This window comes from Vicugna pacos, chromosome 5 (genome assembly GCF_048564905.1).
Source record: "Vicugna pacos chromosome 5, VicPac4, whole genome shotgun sequence".
Lineage (NCBI taxonomy): Eukaryota > Metazoa > Chordata > Mammalia > Artiodactyla > Camelidae > Vicugna > Vicugna pacos.
Window position 1 is genome coordinate 72474099 of NC_132991.1, and position 18855 is coordinate 72492953.

The 18855-nt window shown below is 38.2% G+C and overlaps 2 protein-coding genes across 8 annotated transcripts in view; one reads left to right on the forward strand and one right to left on the reverse strand.

Moving 5' to 3' along the window:
• Positions 1-1039: 1039 nt before the first annotated feature.
• RFTN2 (raftlin family member 2) overlaps positions 1040-18855 on the forward strand; it is a 69578-nt gene continuing 51762 nt past the window's right edge. The window contains exons 1-3 of one of the 7 annotated variants that reach the window (XM_072961540.1): positions 1040-1312; positions 12951-13095; positions 14142-14288. In XM_072961540.1, coding sequence (XP_072817641.1) covers positions 13044-13095; positions 14142-14288 — 199 coding nt within the window. In that variant the 5' untranslated portion in view covers positions 1040-1312; positions 12951-13043. Of the gene's footprint in view, positions 1313-4426; positions 5180-9138; positions 9233-12903; positions 12921-12950; positions 13096-13606; positions 14057-14141; positions 14289-18855 lie in introns of those variants that run through there. The other 6 variants (XM_072961543.1, XM_072961544.1, XM_015249310.3 and 3 more) reach the window with 6 other exon arrangements.
• MARS2 (methionyl-tRNA synthetase 2, mitochondrial) lies at positions 2003-4317 on the reverse strand. The gene has a single exon (XM_006220421.4). It carries the CDS (start codon positions 4256-4258, stop codon positions 2477-2479), a length of 1782 nt encoding a protein of 593 aa, XP_006220483.2. The 5' UTR covers positions 4259-4317; the 3' UTR covers positions 2003-2476.

An 18855-nucleotide genomic window follows, 5' to 3' on the forward strand; every position in this document is an offset into this window, starting at 1 on the left:
CACCTGCTCAGTGCTCTATCACCTCCTGCAACACTGCCTCCAAGAATACTCCAAAATGAATATTTGAAAGCCTTAGGATCGTATTTGGGAGAAACTTCCTTTCTGGTCAAGGAATCCACAAGATGCCAGATAAGGTGTTAGCATTTCTGGAATAGGGGAATTCTTGTATGTCTCAAGTTTATTATCATCATCTCCCACAAGTGATTAGGATGCCCTCTCTTGGAAGTGCATGCCCTCCAGTTTTAAGCTTCACCTATCCTCCACTTGCCATTCTTAAACTGCTGGATCAAACTAAACATATCAACTCAATACCCAAAGAATATTTGCTTTACCTATTTTGCCTCCTAGAGAATCCAACTGATTCACCTTCATATCACCACAGAATAAGTCATATCCAACTTATCTCACTTCTTCACTCAAAATACCCTGTCTTCTGTAATAATTATGCCCTCTCCTCTTTGGTTCCCCTGTTTTCTTGTGTCCTCCAGTACCACAAATACTCTGGTAGCAGTTAAGTGCCTGCACAAATGAGACTGCACAAAAGGAATTAATACCCAGCAAGCCAAGGTCCAGTGTACTGACTGGCATTAGGCCATGGGGAAGATCATTCAAGAGGAAGACACTGTCCCTTCATTCATGATAGTGATAATGTCACTTCTAAGGCAGAGGTTATCAACACTTGTTTTCCAAGTCTGTCTTCCTTCATCCATGTTAACATAACCCATCTCTTTCCCTGCTCTGCTATCCAGCCCTAGATTATTACACTCCATCTTAGTTCCCAGGAATCTGCCCTAGTAATCCCAGCAGGTAACTGGAATATGTCATATGGCAAGCCCAGGATTCCATTATGAAGAATAAGGAGGATATGAAGGAACATTGGTAGAAATGGTCCTTCCACCTTTAGAATGCCTTCAAGCATTCTTTTCTAAGCAATTTTCCAAGCAACCAGAAAACTCTCACAACACCAATTAATAAACAGAAGTGAGCTGAATAAATCTGGGGGAACTACGAGCATTAATAGTTTACTTCATAGTAAGCCCTCTCTGCTTTGCTACCATGCTTAGAATGGATATCTCAAGGCAAGTTCTCATTTTAAACTTTGCCCTTGCTTTCTAGTCACCTATAAGATACAATGCTGGCTTACTGTGTTGTAGTCATTGTATAAATGATACCTTAACATCTTCTTTGTGATGTTCTCTTATGGAGACTTGGAGAGAATCCTAAATCCAGTTTGAGATTCCTGAAGCACTGATCACTTCCTCCCTTCACCACCACCACCTTCAACAAATGCAACAGAACAGATCTGAATAAGGTACTTAGAAACTTTTAAACTTTAATAAGTTAAAGGAGCAAAAGAAATAAAAGTAAAGAGTACTTGAAAGTAAATGTATTAACATTTATAATAGCTATTCCACAATTTCTATATTGTGTTATAGCTCCTGATTGACCAAATCATATAAGGTAAATTATGTATGTGGATAACAAAAAAGACCAAGAAATACAGAGAAAATATTGCCTTTCTGAACTATCTACAGATTTTTTTAAATCATACCTATAAACCTGTCGTTATAAAAAAAACTTTATCATATCAAGTACCTCAAGAGAGCTTTATAATTTATCATATAGTCCAAACTTGATACATTTACTTATCAGCTTACTAAACATTTAAGAGTAAATACCCTTTTTCAGTAGTCTGATAAAAACTGAGGATTCTGATCTTCTTTTAAAGCTTTCTGTAAAACAGCATGGTTGCAGTTATCCTTATTTTAAATAAAGGAACAAAATTTTTCTTTAAATTTAAATTATATAAAATTAGGAGGGAGAAAATTTACTCTAAATATTCTGAAACCTCAATGTTAAGTAATTAAATATGTGAGACTAGAGCCATCTACTGGTTGAAGTGTAATGTTACAAAGCACAACTACTGTACTCTAGCAAAGAAGGGAGTCACAGTTAAGAGCTGAAAATATAAACATGGGCAAAAATCATGTAGTCTAGGACACTGGTTTTTAAAGGTTTAATGAAACAATCTCTTTTTAATAGGAGACCCAAAATATATAACAAAGTAAAAGCTGAGGTAGGGAGCCTCCAACCCCCACTCTCATTAATTTGCCCAGCAGAGGCCAGGCCAATGAAAAACAAGCCATGAGAGGTAGTATTGGGCAAATAACGTAGCTGTGGTTTGGAAGGAGGCACCAGGAGAAGGAACAGTATCAGCAAAGTTGTCTCTTACCCACATTTCCCCTGGAGATCTCTTAGAGACACTGGGGTACAAAGGACAGTGGTTAATGGATACAGAGAACTGAGGAGTAGGGAGTAGGCTCCTGAAAGGCTACAAACCTCTTTTCACAGGGACATTATTTATGTGCTCGTTTGACGCAACACTTTAGAAGACATTAGTATAACTTTCCTGAAAATGCAAAATAAGAAAATAATACATTTGCTTTTTTACCACAAGCTAGTAAGAACTGAGTTTCTAGGTCTTATGGGCTTTCACCAGCCAGGCCCTGGACTGGTCCAGTCTTGGAAACAAGACCCCAGTTTCAGGTCCCAGCCTCCTCCCTTCAAAAGGGCATGGATGTCCATAGAATCGAGGCAAGAAATAGAGCTCTCCAAGGCCCCTCTCTGTGGCAGAGACCCCTAACCTAGACAGAAGCTTGTCAGCTAGGCTTGGGGTGACAGGCTGGAGCAAAGTTCCAAAGACTCGCAAACATTCCAAGGCCACATGAAGCACAGTACCCAGCCAGGGAGCATCTACTGGGCTCTCCCAGTTCAATTTCCATGGTGCATGCCTTTGGACAAAGCCATTAGTTTGCCGGACGCAGGTGGACACTGCCTCCAGAGCCTTATAGATTTGAAAGTTATCATAGTGGTCGGCTACCTGCTTGGGCAAAGTGGTCACTGCGCTCACCAGAGCATAGTCCTCTGTCTGAGCACGAACTGATGCCCCCCGCAACCCTGGCTCACTGGGGAAGCAGGTAGTGCAGAAAGCCGGATAGGTCCCAGAAGGATTTATTCTGTTGGCAGTGCATCTGTTCAAGAGCCCTCCTAAAGAGTCTGCCAGCTCAGCATCCAACAACTTAACAACTTTTTCATCATAGTAATCACAGTCCCAGTTGGGGACTCCCTGCCGAAGGAGAAAGTAGCGAAAGCCATCCACAGTATAGCGATCAAGGCAAGTCCTGGGATCCACCACATTGCCCAAGCTCTTAGACATCTTTTGGCCACAGACCGTCCAGTGAGAGTGGACATAGATGCGGTGTGGTGGGTTTATACCGGCCCCTAAGAGGAGGGCAGGCCAATAGATAGCATGGAATTTGAGAATGTCCTTGCCTATGATATGAGAGGTGGTCGGCCACCAAGATTTGAATTCAGCGTTTGGGTAGCCAATTACAGTAAGGTAGTTGACCAAGGCATCCAGCCACACGTAGATGGTCTGCGAATCGTCCCCGGGCACTGGAATACCCCAGTGCAAGTGGCTACTCCTTCGAGAGACGGACAGGTCCGGCAGCTCCTCCTCCAGCCACTGAAGGACTGCGTGGTGGAATGGCTCCGGGGTGATAGCCTGGGGGTCGCCCCGCAGCCACCGCTGGAGAGGCTCCCGGAACTGGGAAAGCCTGAAAATATAGTTTTCTTCCTTGGTCCAGGAGACTGGATGCCCGCTCTCGAGAGATACAGGACACAACTCTCCCGACGGGCCCGGCTGCCTAGTGACCTTGGCTTCAGGCAGGAAGCACTCGTCGGAGGCGCAATACCAACCTTCATAGAGCCCCTTGTAGAGAAGACCTCGAGCCTTCAGCACCCTCCAGAAATGCTGCACAGCCACCCGGTGTCGGGCCTCAGTGGTGCGGATGAAGTCGGTGGAGGAGATGTCAGCCTCCCGGAAAAGCTGCTGGAACTGGGCAGACACTCGGTCGCAAAGCTCGGACGGGGCCAGGCCCGCAGCAGCTGCTGCCTGCTGAATCTTCAGGCCGTGCTCGTCCGTCCCAGTGGAGAATCGCGTAGCAGCGGCGCTGGGAACTCGGAGGCGATGGTGGCGGCACAGAGCGTCCGCCAGCAGCGCCGAGTACAGGTGCCCGATGTGCGGCGCCGCGTTCACGTAGAAAATGGGTGTCGTGAAGTAGGCGCGCGCGTCGCCTGTATCGTCGCGGACACAGAGAGCGCCCGAACTGTAGTGGCGTAAGCTAAAGTCCTCCAAGAGCGAGACCCTACTCGCCCCCGCGCGACCTAGGAGCCGAAAGGCAGGAACTCGCAGCATGGTTCCGGCGGACTGAAGCAGCGGAGGGGCGTTCTAGAAGCACGTGTGAGGGGCGCATGCGCAGCCGGGCAGCACCGCCGCTTCCGGCCAGAAAGCCAATGAAGTCCCGCCCGAGAGCCGGCCTGCCGCCGCCCCGCCCACGCTCCTCCCTCCGCCCGCTGCCGTACAGCGGTTGTGAATTGTGGGAGCGCGCAAGAGAGGTAGCTTAGAGGAACCGAGTGTGTGGCAGGTTACGAAAGCAGTTAAATCTTTACCTTTCTGTACGTACTGCGTGTCCTGCCTCGGGTTGTAATTTTATGTTAATGAGTCTGGCTTTTTTCTCCAGGCTGAGTTGCTTGTGGGCGAGAATGTTATATTCAGGCATTACTCAAACAGCAGTCAGTGGCACATTGCAACAGTATACCCTCTACATATGCCCTGGTCAACGGAAGGATCTGACATAGCATATAAATTTTACCTCAGAACCTAGTTGGCACAGTAAATCCAGAAAGAAGGAAGAGGGGGAGGGAGGGAAGAAAAATAATGACCTAAAGCACTTGACGGAAGGATAAGAACTGAAAAAGTAAGAGAAATCTTTCCTCCAAACACAATTTTTGTTGAATCAACGAAAGAGATAGACTTGTGATGTGCCCAATCTTTGCAAAAGATTACTGAGATCCAGAAAGCTGGAATGCAATATGACATACTCTCATCTTTGGTCTATGAGTGGCCATCTTTTTTTTTAAGAAAGGAATATTCTTAGGTCCCACCACCCCTCCTGAATGAAAAACTCGGGGGCAGCACCTAGCAGTCTAGGTATTAATGAGTTTTCTAGGTGATTTTGATGCACACTAACGTTTGAGAACCACTGAACTAGGAGATTACCAATGATTTCGATCAATGTGCTCCTTTTCTGCGTGTCTTCCTGTCTTCCTCCCAGAGGTAATCATTGTCCTGAATTTTGTACTTTGGCATTTATGTTATTACGTACATAGTATGTCTAAGTAACATATTGTTTAATTTTGCTTGTATTAAACATTCTAAAAAAGGATATACTACATGTAGTTGATTGATCATGTTTTGCCTATAATTTTATTAATTCATTTTGACTGCTGTATAATAATTTATTAATTGAGGCATGTAGTGAATTGGATCTAATTGCTGTAGTGATATAGAAAGTAGACCAATCAAATGCTCTGTAGGAGTTACAGTAGGTACAGCAAATATCGTTTGGGTGCTTAGTTGATGTCCTCTATTTGATCTGGCAGTTTAAGAAGGGCAAGAGGATAGGTAAAACTTAAAACTGGAGGATATGTACAGGACCCTCCAGAACTAGAAGGCAAATCCAGACTAAATATCTGAGAAGTCAGGTTCTCCAGAAATTCTTCCCTGCCCCCAATTCCTTTTTTCCCTTGTCTGGGGAATCAACTCTTCTACATACATACATGCTATTTTTTTTTCTCCCATTTTAAAAAGAAAAAAATTTTCATCCTCCACTAATGCTCCATTTCTTTTCTTCCCTTTATATCAGAACTCCTTGAAAGAAATGGCTGGAAATGCTCATTTGAGAGGTTCAAGTTTTTGGCTCTCAGAAACAATACTACTATTAACTTTCTCATATCTCCCGGTACTTATATGCTAACATTTCTCATGGGTACATATCTAGGAGGGCTATTGCTCCATCACAGAGGATGTGAAAGTTCGATTTCACAAGGTTATGCTATTTTCCAACATGATTAAATAAATTTACATTCCCATCAACAACATACCATTAAAGACATCTCCCCAATACTTGATATTATCTACTTCTTAATTTTTTCCAGCCAAATAAGTATAAAATGTTATCTCACTAATATTTATAGAAACACTATTCTCAATAGCCAAAAGGTAGAAACAACCCAAATAGCTAGTATCTTCTGATGACTGGATAAACAAATATGATATATCCATGCAGTGGAATACTATTCAGCCATAAAAAGGAATGAAGTACTGATAAATGCCACCACACAGATAAATCTTTAAAACATTAGGCTAAATGAAAGTAACCAGGCACAAAAGACCACATGTTGTAGATTCCAGTATATGAAACATTCAGAACAGACAAATGCATGGAGATAGAAAGGATATTAGTGGTTGCCAGGGGCTGGGAGAAAGTTGGAATGGAGAGTAAAGGAATGCTTAAAGGATATGAATTTTCTTCTGGAAGTGATGAAAACTTGATAGTGGACCTTGATAGTGATGATCATTGTACAATAGTGTGAGTGTATAGCTGACCCTTGAACAACATGGGTTTATACAGTTGTATGCAATTTTTTTCAATAAACCCACACTACACAATTCACAGCTGTAGAACCACTGATATGGAGGGCCTACTGTAAAGTTATGGTTGGGTTTTTCTCTATACAGAGGATCTGTGCCCTTAACCCTGATGTTGTTCAAGGGTCAGCTGTACTTAATGCCATTGAATAGTTTAAAATGGTTAAAATGGTAAATTTTACATTATGTGTATTTTACCCCAATAAGACGTTATCTCACTGTGGTCTTGATTTGCATTTCCCTAAACAGAAGTAAAGTCAAGCATCTCTTCATATATTTATTAATTACATATGTTTCTTTGCCTGTGAAATAACTTTTTAGATTTGGGGCCTATTTTTATTGGCTTGCCTTTTTATTTATTTACAGGAGTTCTTTACATATTCTTGATACTGTTCCTTCAATGGTTGAAATATCATCTATCAATTTGTCCTTTCACATTAAAGGGGCTTAATGAATAGAAGTTCTTAATTTTAATATAGTAGAATTTATTAAAATATATCTTATGATTGTCATTTTACAATTAATTATTTAGGAGTATTTTATGATTATCTTTTTGCCTTAAAAATACACAGTACTCTGATGTCATGATAAATATTTATCCATATTTTCATATAAAAGTATAAACATTTTGCTTTTGATGTTCAAATTGTTTCTGTAGAATTGAAATTTTTATATATGATATGAGACAGGGATCCAGTTCTTATCCATATAGATAGCTAATTGTTGCAAGTCCATTTTCCCACTGATCCGCCAGGCCACCTCCATCATATGTTAAATTTCCACATATGCATATTTATGTTTCTAGACTCTTTATGCTGTTCCATTGGTTAATTTGTCTATGCCTTTCTAAAAATAGCTTTAATTACTATAGCTTTATAATGTCTTAATATATAAAGAACTAATCTTTCCTCATTCTTCAGAAGTATCTTAGACATTCTTGGCCCTTTTATCTTCCACATAAATATTAAAATCAACTTGACAAATTTTATGCAAAAAAAAAAAAACACCTGTTGGGATTAAGGTCACCATTGCATTAAATGTATAGCTCAATAATAGGTATTAAGGGGTTGGGGGGAAATATACTTACAATACTAAGTGTTCCTTTAAATGTCTATGCATATCTCTCCATTTACTTAAGTCCCCTTAAATGCTGTTAAAATTTTATAATTTCTACATACAAGTTTGGATTATATTTTGGTAGATTTATTTCTGAAACTGCATAGTTTATCAATGTAAATGGTGTCCTTTTCTGAAAATTATGTTTTTTTAATTATTTGTTACTGGTGTATGAAACTGATAAAACTAAGATATTCTGTTTAAATGAAGAGTGCTTGGCCTCCCCTCATAACCAAAGCCCAGTCTTGTCACCAAAGTTGGCACCTCTTTGGAACCAGAGGGCTCTGTATACATAGTTTGAAAATTTCCCATCTAGAAGAATAAATAGTTAAGAATAGTCAGTATGTTTTAAAGAATAATAATATTGTGAACTGATGGATATTGAAAGATGAGAAAGCCATAAAAAATTTTTAATATGTGATATTGAGAAGCCAGACTAGAGAACTAAATGAAAAGTCAAAATACAATTCTTAGTCTATATAACTATGAAGTATGTGATGAGTGTGGCATTTCTAATCATTAAAGAAAGAATGGCTTTTTCAATAAGTAGTACTTTCAAAAAGTCATTAATAACTTAGGAAGTTTGATTATATTATGAAACTAATAGTATATTAAATAGTTAAAACTCAATGTTATTCTGCTAGCTTGTGAATTCTGGAGAGCATAAACTGGCTTTTTAATCTTTGTGTCCACATAGTGCCTTACATACATAGTATGCACTCCATAAAACTGTTGAATTTATTTGGGGGGATCAGGGCCAGATAAAATAGACTGGATTTCAAAATTACTATTACGCAAAAACTTTTCCCTGTAGGAAATGGGTTGGATGATACATATTATCTCTCAGAAGCTTTAAGACTGGTGAACTCAAGTGTTCCAAACTTCAGTAGTAACTATGATATTAATATGCTGCCAGTTATGCATAGTGTTTTCATAAGGTTTATTCATTCATTCAAGGACCAAGTGAGTCCATCCTAGAGCATAGATAAGAACTGATAATACATCTCCATCATATCCAGCCACGTCAGAGCCTGCACTTCAGAAAACCCCCTTTATGATACAGAACTGAAAGCTATCCCTGAAATCTACAACTGGCTGCAAATATAATTCAATACAGAAAAAATGAGCAATGTTAGAAAGTGTTTATTTCAAAACTGTATCCTGATTACTGTAAGTATTCAATATATGACAAGCCTGGGGACACACAATTGGTAAAAGCTTATCTATGAAAACAAATGTGACTGTGACAATTGGGTATCAGAGTGGGAAGGACTGACTTAGATCTGTATTTTACCCTTTGTATTACAATTTCCAGATGCATCAGAGTTAAACAAGAAGTAAGGGAGGGGGGATGAATAGATGGAGCACAGATTTTTAAGACAGTGAAAACTATTCTGTATGATACTATAATGGTGGGTACATGTCAGTGTATGTCAAAACCCATAGAATACACAACATCAGGAATGAACCTTAATCTAAACTGTGGACTCTGGATGATAGTGTTGTGTCAGTGCAGTTTCACCGATTGTAACAAATGCAACAAGATGATGCTAGATGTCAGTGGTAAGTTGTGCATGTCGGGAAACAAGGGGGTATATGGGAACTTTCTGTACGTGCTGCTCAATTTTGCTGTGAACTTAATATTATTCCAAAATATCAAGTTTATTTATTAAAAAACACAAACAAAACAGAAAACTGAACATGTGTCTCAAGTGGAGAAATATACTATTGAAGAAATGTACATTTTTCTTAAGTACAAAGTGGAGATGTGGAAAAAATTTTTGACTAAAAGTGTTTGTCTAAAAATGTACAAGCATTGAAATGGAAAGATATCCCATGCTCTTAGATTGGAGGAATTAATATTGTTTAAATGGCCATACCACCCAAAGCAATCTACAGATTTAATGCAACCCCTATCAAATTACCCAGGACATTTTTCACAGAGCTAAAACAAATAGTCCTAAAATTTATATGGAATCACAAAAGACCCAGAGTTGCAAAGCAATACTGAAGAAAAAGAATGAAGCTGGAGGAATAACCCTCCCAGACTTCAGACAATATTACAGAGCTATAGTAATCAAAACAGCATGATATTGGCACAAAAACAGACATATGAATCAATGGAACAGAATAGAGAACCTCAAAATAAACCCACACACCTATGGTCAATTAATCTTTGACAAAGAAGGCAAGAATACACATAGAGGAAAGACATCCTCTTCTTCAGCAAGTGGTGCTGGGAAAGCTGGACAGTTGCATGTAAATCAATGAAGTTAGAATACTCCCTCACACCATACATAAAAATAAACCAAATGGCTTAAAGACTTAAACATGACACAAGAAACTATAAACCTCCTAGAAGAAAACATAGGCAAAACATTCTCTAACATAAATCTCAGCAATGTTCTCCCAGGGCAGTGTACCCAGGCAATAACAATAAAAGCAAAAATAAACAAATGGGGCCTAATTAAACTTACAAGCTTTTGTACAGCAAAGGAAACTATAAATAAGGAGACAATCTATGGAATGGGAGAAAATACTTGCAAATGATGCAACTGACAAAAGCTTAATTTCCAAAATATACAAACAGCTCATACAACTCAATAACAAAAAAACAAATAACCCAATCAAAAAATGGGCAGAAGCCCTAAACAAACATTTCTCCAATGAAGACATACAAATGGCCAATAGGCACCTGAAAAAAAGCTCAATATCGCTAGTTATCAGAGAAATGAAAATCAAAACTACAATGAGGTATCACCTCACACCAGTCAGAATGGCCATAATTAAAGAGTCCACAAATGATAAATGCTGCAGAGGGTGTGGAGAAAAGGGAACCCTCCTACACTGTTGGTGGGAATATACTTTAGTGCAGCCATTATGGAAAATAGTATGGAGATTCCTTAAAAAACTAAAAATAGACTTACCATATAATCCAGCAATCCCACTCCTGGGCATATATCCAGAGAAAATTCTAATTTGAAAAGATAAATGAACCTCAATATTCATAGCAGCACTATTTCCAAAAGCCAAGACATGGAAGCAACCTAAGTGTCCATTGACAGATAACTGGATAAAGAAGTTGAGGCATATAAAACCCATTAAAGTGGAATACTACTCAGTCATAAAAAAGAATAAAATAATGCCATTTGCAGCAACATGGATAGACTTGGAAATTGTCATTCTAAGTAAACCAGAAAGAGAAAGAAAAATATCATATATCACTTAACATGTGGAATCTGAAGAAAAAAAAAGACACAAATGAACTCGTTTACAAAACAGAAACAGACTCATAGACATAGAAAACAAACATGGTTACCAAGGTGGAGAGATAAATTGGGAGTTTAGGATTTGCAGATACAAACTACTATATAAAAAAAATAAACAACAGGGTCCTATGTATAACGCAGAGAACTGTATTCAATATCTCATAATAACCTATAATGAAAAAGAATATGAGAAGGAATGTATATGCATAGCTGAATCACTATGCTATACACCAGAAATTAACACAACATTGTAAACCAACTATACTTTGACTAAAAAATATGTTTTAAAATAATGACAAAAACAAACAAAAAATGCACAAGCATTAAAGAGGTATGGAGCAAATATATGTGATAACCAACAAAACTTTACTGACCAAAATACAGTTTTAAAGAAAAAAAAAATCTAAGGTTAATACCTTAAACAGTTTATAGCCAACCACATATTTCTATAAGTAATATAAATGAATTATTTACTCATTAGAATACATTTTCTCTTGCTTATTACTTTCTGATTTCCTTGTATGTAAACTACTTCCTTTGACCATTTATGAAATAGAATCTAAGTATTCAGGAAATAATCCAAAGTAGGGGGAAAAGTAATCTTTACAAAATTCTTCACCATAAAACTTTGGAAATAGCCAAAATTCTACACATAAAGCACTGTATTAATACAGTGAAATCCCATTTAATTGTTAAAATGGCAGAAGTGTGTGCCATATTGATACATGCAAATGTGTTTTGAAACATCATTAAGCATCAAATAAAATTTTATTCTTTTGGACTTTGGGAGAGAAAAATGATTAAGTGATGGATCACCATCTTCCTTAAAGCAGCCATAGTGATCCATCAAAGACACAAACTAATGTCACTTACCTATTTCAAACTCCTCCTTTGATTTTTCCTTTTGATTATTTGATTCTCCTCTGTTGCCTATGAAATAGTCAAAATCCCCTTTGTGTGGCTCTTGCCTCCCTTACAGCTTAGTCTTCTTTCAGAGTTTATGTTCTAGTGATTCTCAATTGCTTCGTGTCTCTTCAAGTCCATGCCATGCTGTTTCATGATTCTGTGACATTGCCCATGTTTTCCCCTTTTCCTGGCACGTGCTCCCCACCTTTCTCTATCTTACACATATTCATCCTTCAAGACAGCTCAGAAATCACTCTAAAGCTGAGTTAGAGCACCCTTCTTGGGTTTCTAAAGCACCCTATGCATACTTCTAACTTAGCAACTTCCAAATCAAATTGAAATTATCTGCTTGTAAGTCTATCTTCCACATTAAGCCTTAAGTTTCTTTAGGGCAGAGGCCATGTTTAGCCAACTTGTGTGCCCAGCGAGCATCTAATTTAGTGCCAGGAAAATAGCAGGCACTTAATACATATAATGAGTACTTAATAATCTTCCAGCCACTGCAGTAGGGACTAGTGAACTCCAGATATTCTACATCTGCCATCCAGAAGCTCATAGCCCGTCCTACAAGAGAGGACATGAAGAATGACAGGCTTGAAAGCACTGGGAATAGTCAAATGAGTCACACTAGGTCAGTCTGCTGTCTTTTTAGCCAAATTTACCCAGAAGTTGCTTACCACCATGCTCATCCTTGAGAATGAATAACTGTGGAATTTTCCTCTGTGAAAAACATTTCTGAGAAGTAAACTATTTAAAGACAAGCAAGCAAAAGGAAGAGACAAGAGGTCACAGGGACCTACAAACTAAATAATCCATCTCCCTTTGAGAGTTTTCATGTGTGCTCTTCAATGTAATTGAAAAATCTTTCCAGGTTTGTGTTCCCTAAAATCTGAAATGTGATCCAGGTTTAGTTTGTAAATGGGAGTGGTAGCAGAATCACTTCCTTTCTGTTACTACTCTCAACCCTGTTTTATAATGTAAACACATTAACAAATTTGTTTTATGCTATTTGCCAGGCATGATGTTAAGATATGAGATAAGATTATCTCATTCAACCTTCATAACAAGCCTATGAAGTAAGTACTATTATTAACTCCATTTTATAGGGGAGGAAATTGAAACTTGAAGAGATCCAGTAACTTGCCCAAGATCACGTCTCTAGTACACATTGGAACCAGGAGTTGAACCCAGGCGGACTGATGCCAAAGCTCACAGTTTTGATAAGTACACCATACTACCGGACGATAAATGGTAAAATACAATAAACACTCATTATAATTGGTCCATTATAAATTGTTTTTGACTTCAGGTAAATGGCAGTTTATGAGACGAAATGAATCAAGTCAGTTTTTTTTTAAGGATACTCTGGAAACTGGAAGTGTTACTATTATCATAAGCATTCTAACAATAGAGTATTTTAAACTTTAAGAATGTTAGGGAAACTAATTATCCATATTACTGTGTCTCCTTTATGAAGTCTTTTTATTATGATACTTAATAAAAAATTTTATATGTGGCAGTTTTAACTACTATGTGATTTTTCCAGCACAACAAAACTTCATGTGGAAAGAAACCCTCAGAAGTGCTATCTAAAGACTAAAGTGGGGTTTTTTTAACTTTAAATTTTCTCCTTTTAGTCTCCAGAAGCAGTTTCCTCATAAAGCTGACTTCCTTTCTGGAAATGATTTTTCTTTCCAACCACATTGAGAATCCATTTTTTTTTTTCATTCTCTCTCTCTCTCCCCCTCTCTCCTTTTGCTTTCTTGGTAGTAGCAGGGAGGAAGGAGGGGGTGGGCACAGGAAAGAGGGAAAAGAGAAAACAGAATCAGAAATTGCATGCCATTATGTCTGAATATATCCTCTACTTGTAGATTATTCCATCTGATTTGCACTTTTGCCTTTTTATTTCCGTTTTGTACACCTCCTTTATCATCCAGCCAACTGGGGTAGACAAAGCCCTGCTGGTGCCCTGAGCGACAGAGCTCTGGTAGGGGGCTGGCTGTAAATTGACGTGGCATGGAAATTCTCCGCTAAGTTGTAGCAGCTTGCATGTTTCTCCTAAGATCAAGCCCAGCCTCCCGGAGCTGTAGCTTAATCATCATGGGTTCAACGACTTCACAGAAAAATGGATAGAAAAAGTCTTCAGCTCCTTTCTTTGGACTCAAATGTTTTCTTTTTGAGTATCTATGGTTTAGCTGAAAAAATCAAAGCAGTTAAGTCTGTAACTTTCTTTTTGCAGCTTAAACAACAGAATTTGCTGCTCTCCCTCCCCTATACTGCAATTTAATTCCTTACAGATTTTGCCATGGGGTGCGGACTTAGAAAGCTAGAAGACCCTGATGATAGCAGCCCTGGAAAAATATTTTCTACCCTGAAGAGACCGCAAGTGGAAACAAAGACAGAATTTGCTTACGAATATGTATTGCTGGATTTTACTTTACAAGGTACTTTTTGTTTCTATTTTATTTGTTAAATGAAAGATTTCAAAGATAAGGGACTACTAGTTTTTTTTCAGTGTTGGTTTGTGAATTTTTAAACTGTTCTTCATAATCAGATTGTACAATCAATCTAACAATAATGCTTTGTTTCTTAATTACATTCCGAGAGAATTTTGTTTGCTTTGTTTTTGTAAATTTGGCTCCTATGTGCTTTATAAAATTAGAAAAATTGCTTGCAAATATTTCTTTCATTTCTAAACCAAATGCTTATTTGTAGAAGGGTACGTGAAAAAAATATTTGATTTCCAGGCCAAATAGCTATAGCCTTAATGACAGTTTTTGTTTTGAAAAAGATCTGAAAGGCACAAAAAGGTAGCATGTAGGAAATATCACTTGCATAAAGTGGAAGTGTCTGCTAAGACAATTCTGAGGCTTCCAACTCTGTTAAATGTTACGATTGTGCTGGTCATTTGATATTTTTGACCAAACTAAACTTGAAGTTTGAAAATACATTAAAAAAGGAAAAAAGAGATAGTCTTCTGCAAGACACTTCCTTTGCTCGGTGCCCTGTCCCTAACAGAGAAACTCCCTGTTCCAGAAAGTTGGAAACACAAATAAACAAGCCCAGATGGCAGCCCTGTGCAAGGAACAGAGGCAGCCGGACTTCACAAACACTTTGCCTCACTTCTTGTGGAAACTTCAGAGTACTGTACAACTACATTGATAAAACTGAGTTTTTAAAAAGCGGAACTGTATCTTTAATTTCAGGGTATTAACAATGAAATTTAGAGTGTCTTGCTTACTGTTAGAATTTCCAAATATCAGTATTTTAAGTTCTTACTACAAAGTTTTATTTTTAATTCTAATAAACCACACATTTAATCAAAAGTTTTTACTAAGTAAATTATTTTGGATATGATCTTAATTTCTTTTCAACTTAAATACAAATTCTCCATTTTTTGGTTTGCTCTGTGAACAGTGCATCTTTGTGCAAGAAGCAAGAGCAGCCCATTTTTCTTTGTCAAAAATTAAACTAGCCAGCAAGCAAACTCCCTTCCAGAGACATATGCAAAATCTGTACATATACTTTTAACATATTCACATTTCCATTTTTATTTAAGGCTAAGACTACCAAAGGGGAAAATGTCAATATTCTTAGCTTTCTTTTTAATTATGAAAGTAAAGAGTGAATTTGGATAATGATAATCACAGAAGTAACCATGTATATTAATTTTTTCTACACGTTTTCAAAAACATTCATTTGAGAAAATATTCGTGATGTGGTGCTGTGTTTTCTCTACTGATTGTCCTTGTCAGTTATTTTTAGGACTAGTTTCTGTAAATCCATAGGACACAAACACATACTTTCCTTAATCTCAAAACCTTGTCTATTCATAAAGTTTAGGCCAGAGCCATTTTGATCTGCGTTTTCAGATTTGCTGCACGATCCCCATAGGTTTTAAAGTAATTAAAATTTTTTCTCTGACTTATTTCTTCACAACAATGCTAGCTGTTTCAAACAAATTTGTTTAAATGCAGCCATCCTTGAATCAGAAATATCTAAAGCTTTCTTCAGAAGTCATTTTGGTTTTGTTATTATCAGAAGCCCTTCTCTCTGTGAAAGGAGTAAAATTTCTACCTTCTACTCTAGGTTTTGGGAGGAGGGGCTGGAGTATTACATTATAAAGTGTAAGGGCATAGTCTGCAAACACAGAAAGCAGGCACAAATTTTAAAGTTGCACCTGGTTCCTATTTCGTCAGGCACCTAGTCTTGTGGTGCTCCTTTTCTCTCCAGTTGTTCCACATGGTTTTTGTTTTGTTTTGTTTTTGTCCTTGCCTTTGCCTTTGCCACAGAGGCGGAAGACTCTATCAGCCCAGCTGCACACCTTCCCCCCTTCAGTTGTCTCTGCCCCACACCTGCCCCTCCACTGTGTAGAGGGGTGAGTCATGCGGGGAGTTGAAACATGCCAGCCCTCTTCGTTCAACACTGGCCCTCTGGCTGGGGATTTCTGTGAGGAGTACTGAACAGTGGTACCTCCTGCATCTCAGAGGCCATGTGCAGTGAGCCAACCTTTCAGGAAACAAGATGGTCTGGTGATAGCTGTGTGTGCTCTGAAGAGCCTGTCTCTTACCTTGCTTTCCTCTGTTTTTCCAAACAGAGAGCATGGGACAGAGAGTCAAGTCCTAGTGGGGCAATAGGAGACCCTTTGAAATTTCCAGTGCCCTGTTTTTTGGTGGCTATAATTATCTTGAATAATTTCTATATCTGTTTTCTATTTAGTTCCATTCTCTGTGTGTTTGCCTTTCCCACACTTTTTTAGGGCGTTGAGGCGGGTACTTTGAGCCATTATTTATATATTTCAATGGGAGAAATAATAGCTTAATCATTAAGCACATAAGACTCTGGAGTCAGGTTCCTGGGTTCTGAATCTAGGCTCTTTCACTCACTAAGTTGGCAAGTTCGTAAACTTTGCTGATCTTGGCTTCCTCATCTGTATGATGGGGATTCTGATAGTACTTACATGTAGAGTTGTTTTGAGGACTAAAGGCAATAATACAAGATAATTTACTCGAAAAGGTACCTGGCACTTAGTAAGCACTTAATAAAACTATTATTATCCCTTCTGGCTTCATGCCAGGTCTATCAACTACACTAGTGAGATTTCAGCACAATTCTTATGATAAATTTTCTGAATTATTGCATAGTAATCTATTTGTGTGTATTTATGAGAGTATGTATGAGTATATATATGAGTATATTATAGAATTTCTTAGTGAAAAGTTAAATTAACTCTGTAAATGATGCATAACAGTTGGTCCACCTCCTTGGGCAATCCCAGAAAACAATCTGAATCACCATAGCCTTAAAGATTGTTTAGAGCATGTATAGCTTTATGATTAAAAAGAGTTTCTACCATACTAAAAACACCTAACAGAAGGGTGGATGGTAGTTTCCTTATTTGACTTTCTAGTAGAATTATGTAAAATATATTGCATAAATTGTTGCTGGCCTCTAGCTTGCTCCTTAATTATTGAACAAGAAATTCTCATTGTCTTCTATCATCACTGTTAATGGTAATAAATACTTTGATGTGTGTATTCTATAGAAGGTGCTCATAAGTAGTGGAAATGCAAAAAGGAGTAAGACATAGTTTCTGCCCTCAAGTATTTTATATTCTAATTGGTCAAACCGGACAAGACTGTGAGCTCCTCAAAGTCAGGAACCATGCTACGTCCACCTTTGAATCACTGTGTTTGGCACAGTGTTTAGCACATGACCAATGGCCAATAAGTTGTGTTGAATTCATGAATGAAAAATTACAATGCAAGATACAAGATGTGTCAGAAAAAGGAAAAATCAGTTTTGAATAGGATCAGTTGGAACTCAAATTAAGACTTTCACTGACCCTGAAGAAAAAATAGGCTTAAATAATTAGAAAAAGATCAAGAGGCTGAGGTACTTTCAAGGGCTATTGAATAGAGGAGTGAGCTAAGGGAGATTTTATAGAAGCAGAAAGTAAAGCTGGAAATAAATGGAGTACAGAATGTTCTTACTTGGCTGAGGAATGATTCCTTGATTCTTCGGGAAATAATAGCTGTAAAGGCTTTTGAACAAGTAGTTGACAGATACAGAGAAGTGTTTTTAGATTATTGGGACCTTGTGGTGGGGATAGATGGAAGTGAGGAGAAAAGTTAGAAGACTGCTTTTAGTGGTCAAGGCTAAGGACCATGAGGACCTGCGTGTGAGGGACAGCAATAAGGGCGGGATGCCAGGGCGAATGTAGCAGACATTACCAAGGAGGAACTTGGCCTGTGGCTGGCTGGATGTGAAGGGACAGAAAGAATGAGGAATCCAGGATGACTTCCTGGTTCTGAACCAAGTAACTGGAAATAATGCCTTTTACAGTAGTAAGGGCATCCCACAGAGAGTCAGCATGTGGTGAAAGAGCTATTCCATTCCAGGCACATTGCATGTGAGGTGGCAGTGGAACATCCTGGAAGAAAGAGTTGCAGGTACACGACTAGAGATGATGACTTCTGGGAGGAACTGAAATAAGGTCTTAAAGAGAAGGAATACAGGCAGAGCATAAGTGTCTTGGGCTGAGTCATCAGGCATATTTAGCCATAGTGAGGAAAACTCAATGAAAATGACAAAGAATGAGGACAGGTAGGACTAGGTAGCACCAGAGAACAAAAGGAAAGGGAGGATTTCAAAAAGCAAGAAATGAAGAGGAGAGCATATCTCAGTGGTAGATTGTGTGGTTAGCATGCATGAGGTCCCGGGTTCAATCCCCAGTACCTCCATTAAAATAAATAAATAAGTAAACCTAATCACTCCCCAAAAGGAAATATAAAAAGAATTTTAAAAAAGAAATGGTCAGTAATTTTAAATACTAGAGAACTTTCAAAAAGAATAAAGATGTGTCATTGAAGAGAATGCATTAAAAAAATCAACTAGAGGGGAAAGAGTATAGCTCAAATGGTAGAGCACATGCCTAGCATGCACGAGGTCCTGGGTTCAATCCCCAGTACCTCCATTAAATAAATAAATACAAACATACATAAATAAACA

Excerpts from the sequence above, each read along its gene's own strand:
- MARS2 (XM_006220421.4), bottom strand. The coding sequence starts at position 4,258 with ATGCTGCGAGTTCCTGCCTTTCGGCTCCTAGGTCGCGCGGGGGCGAGT.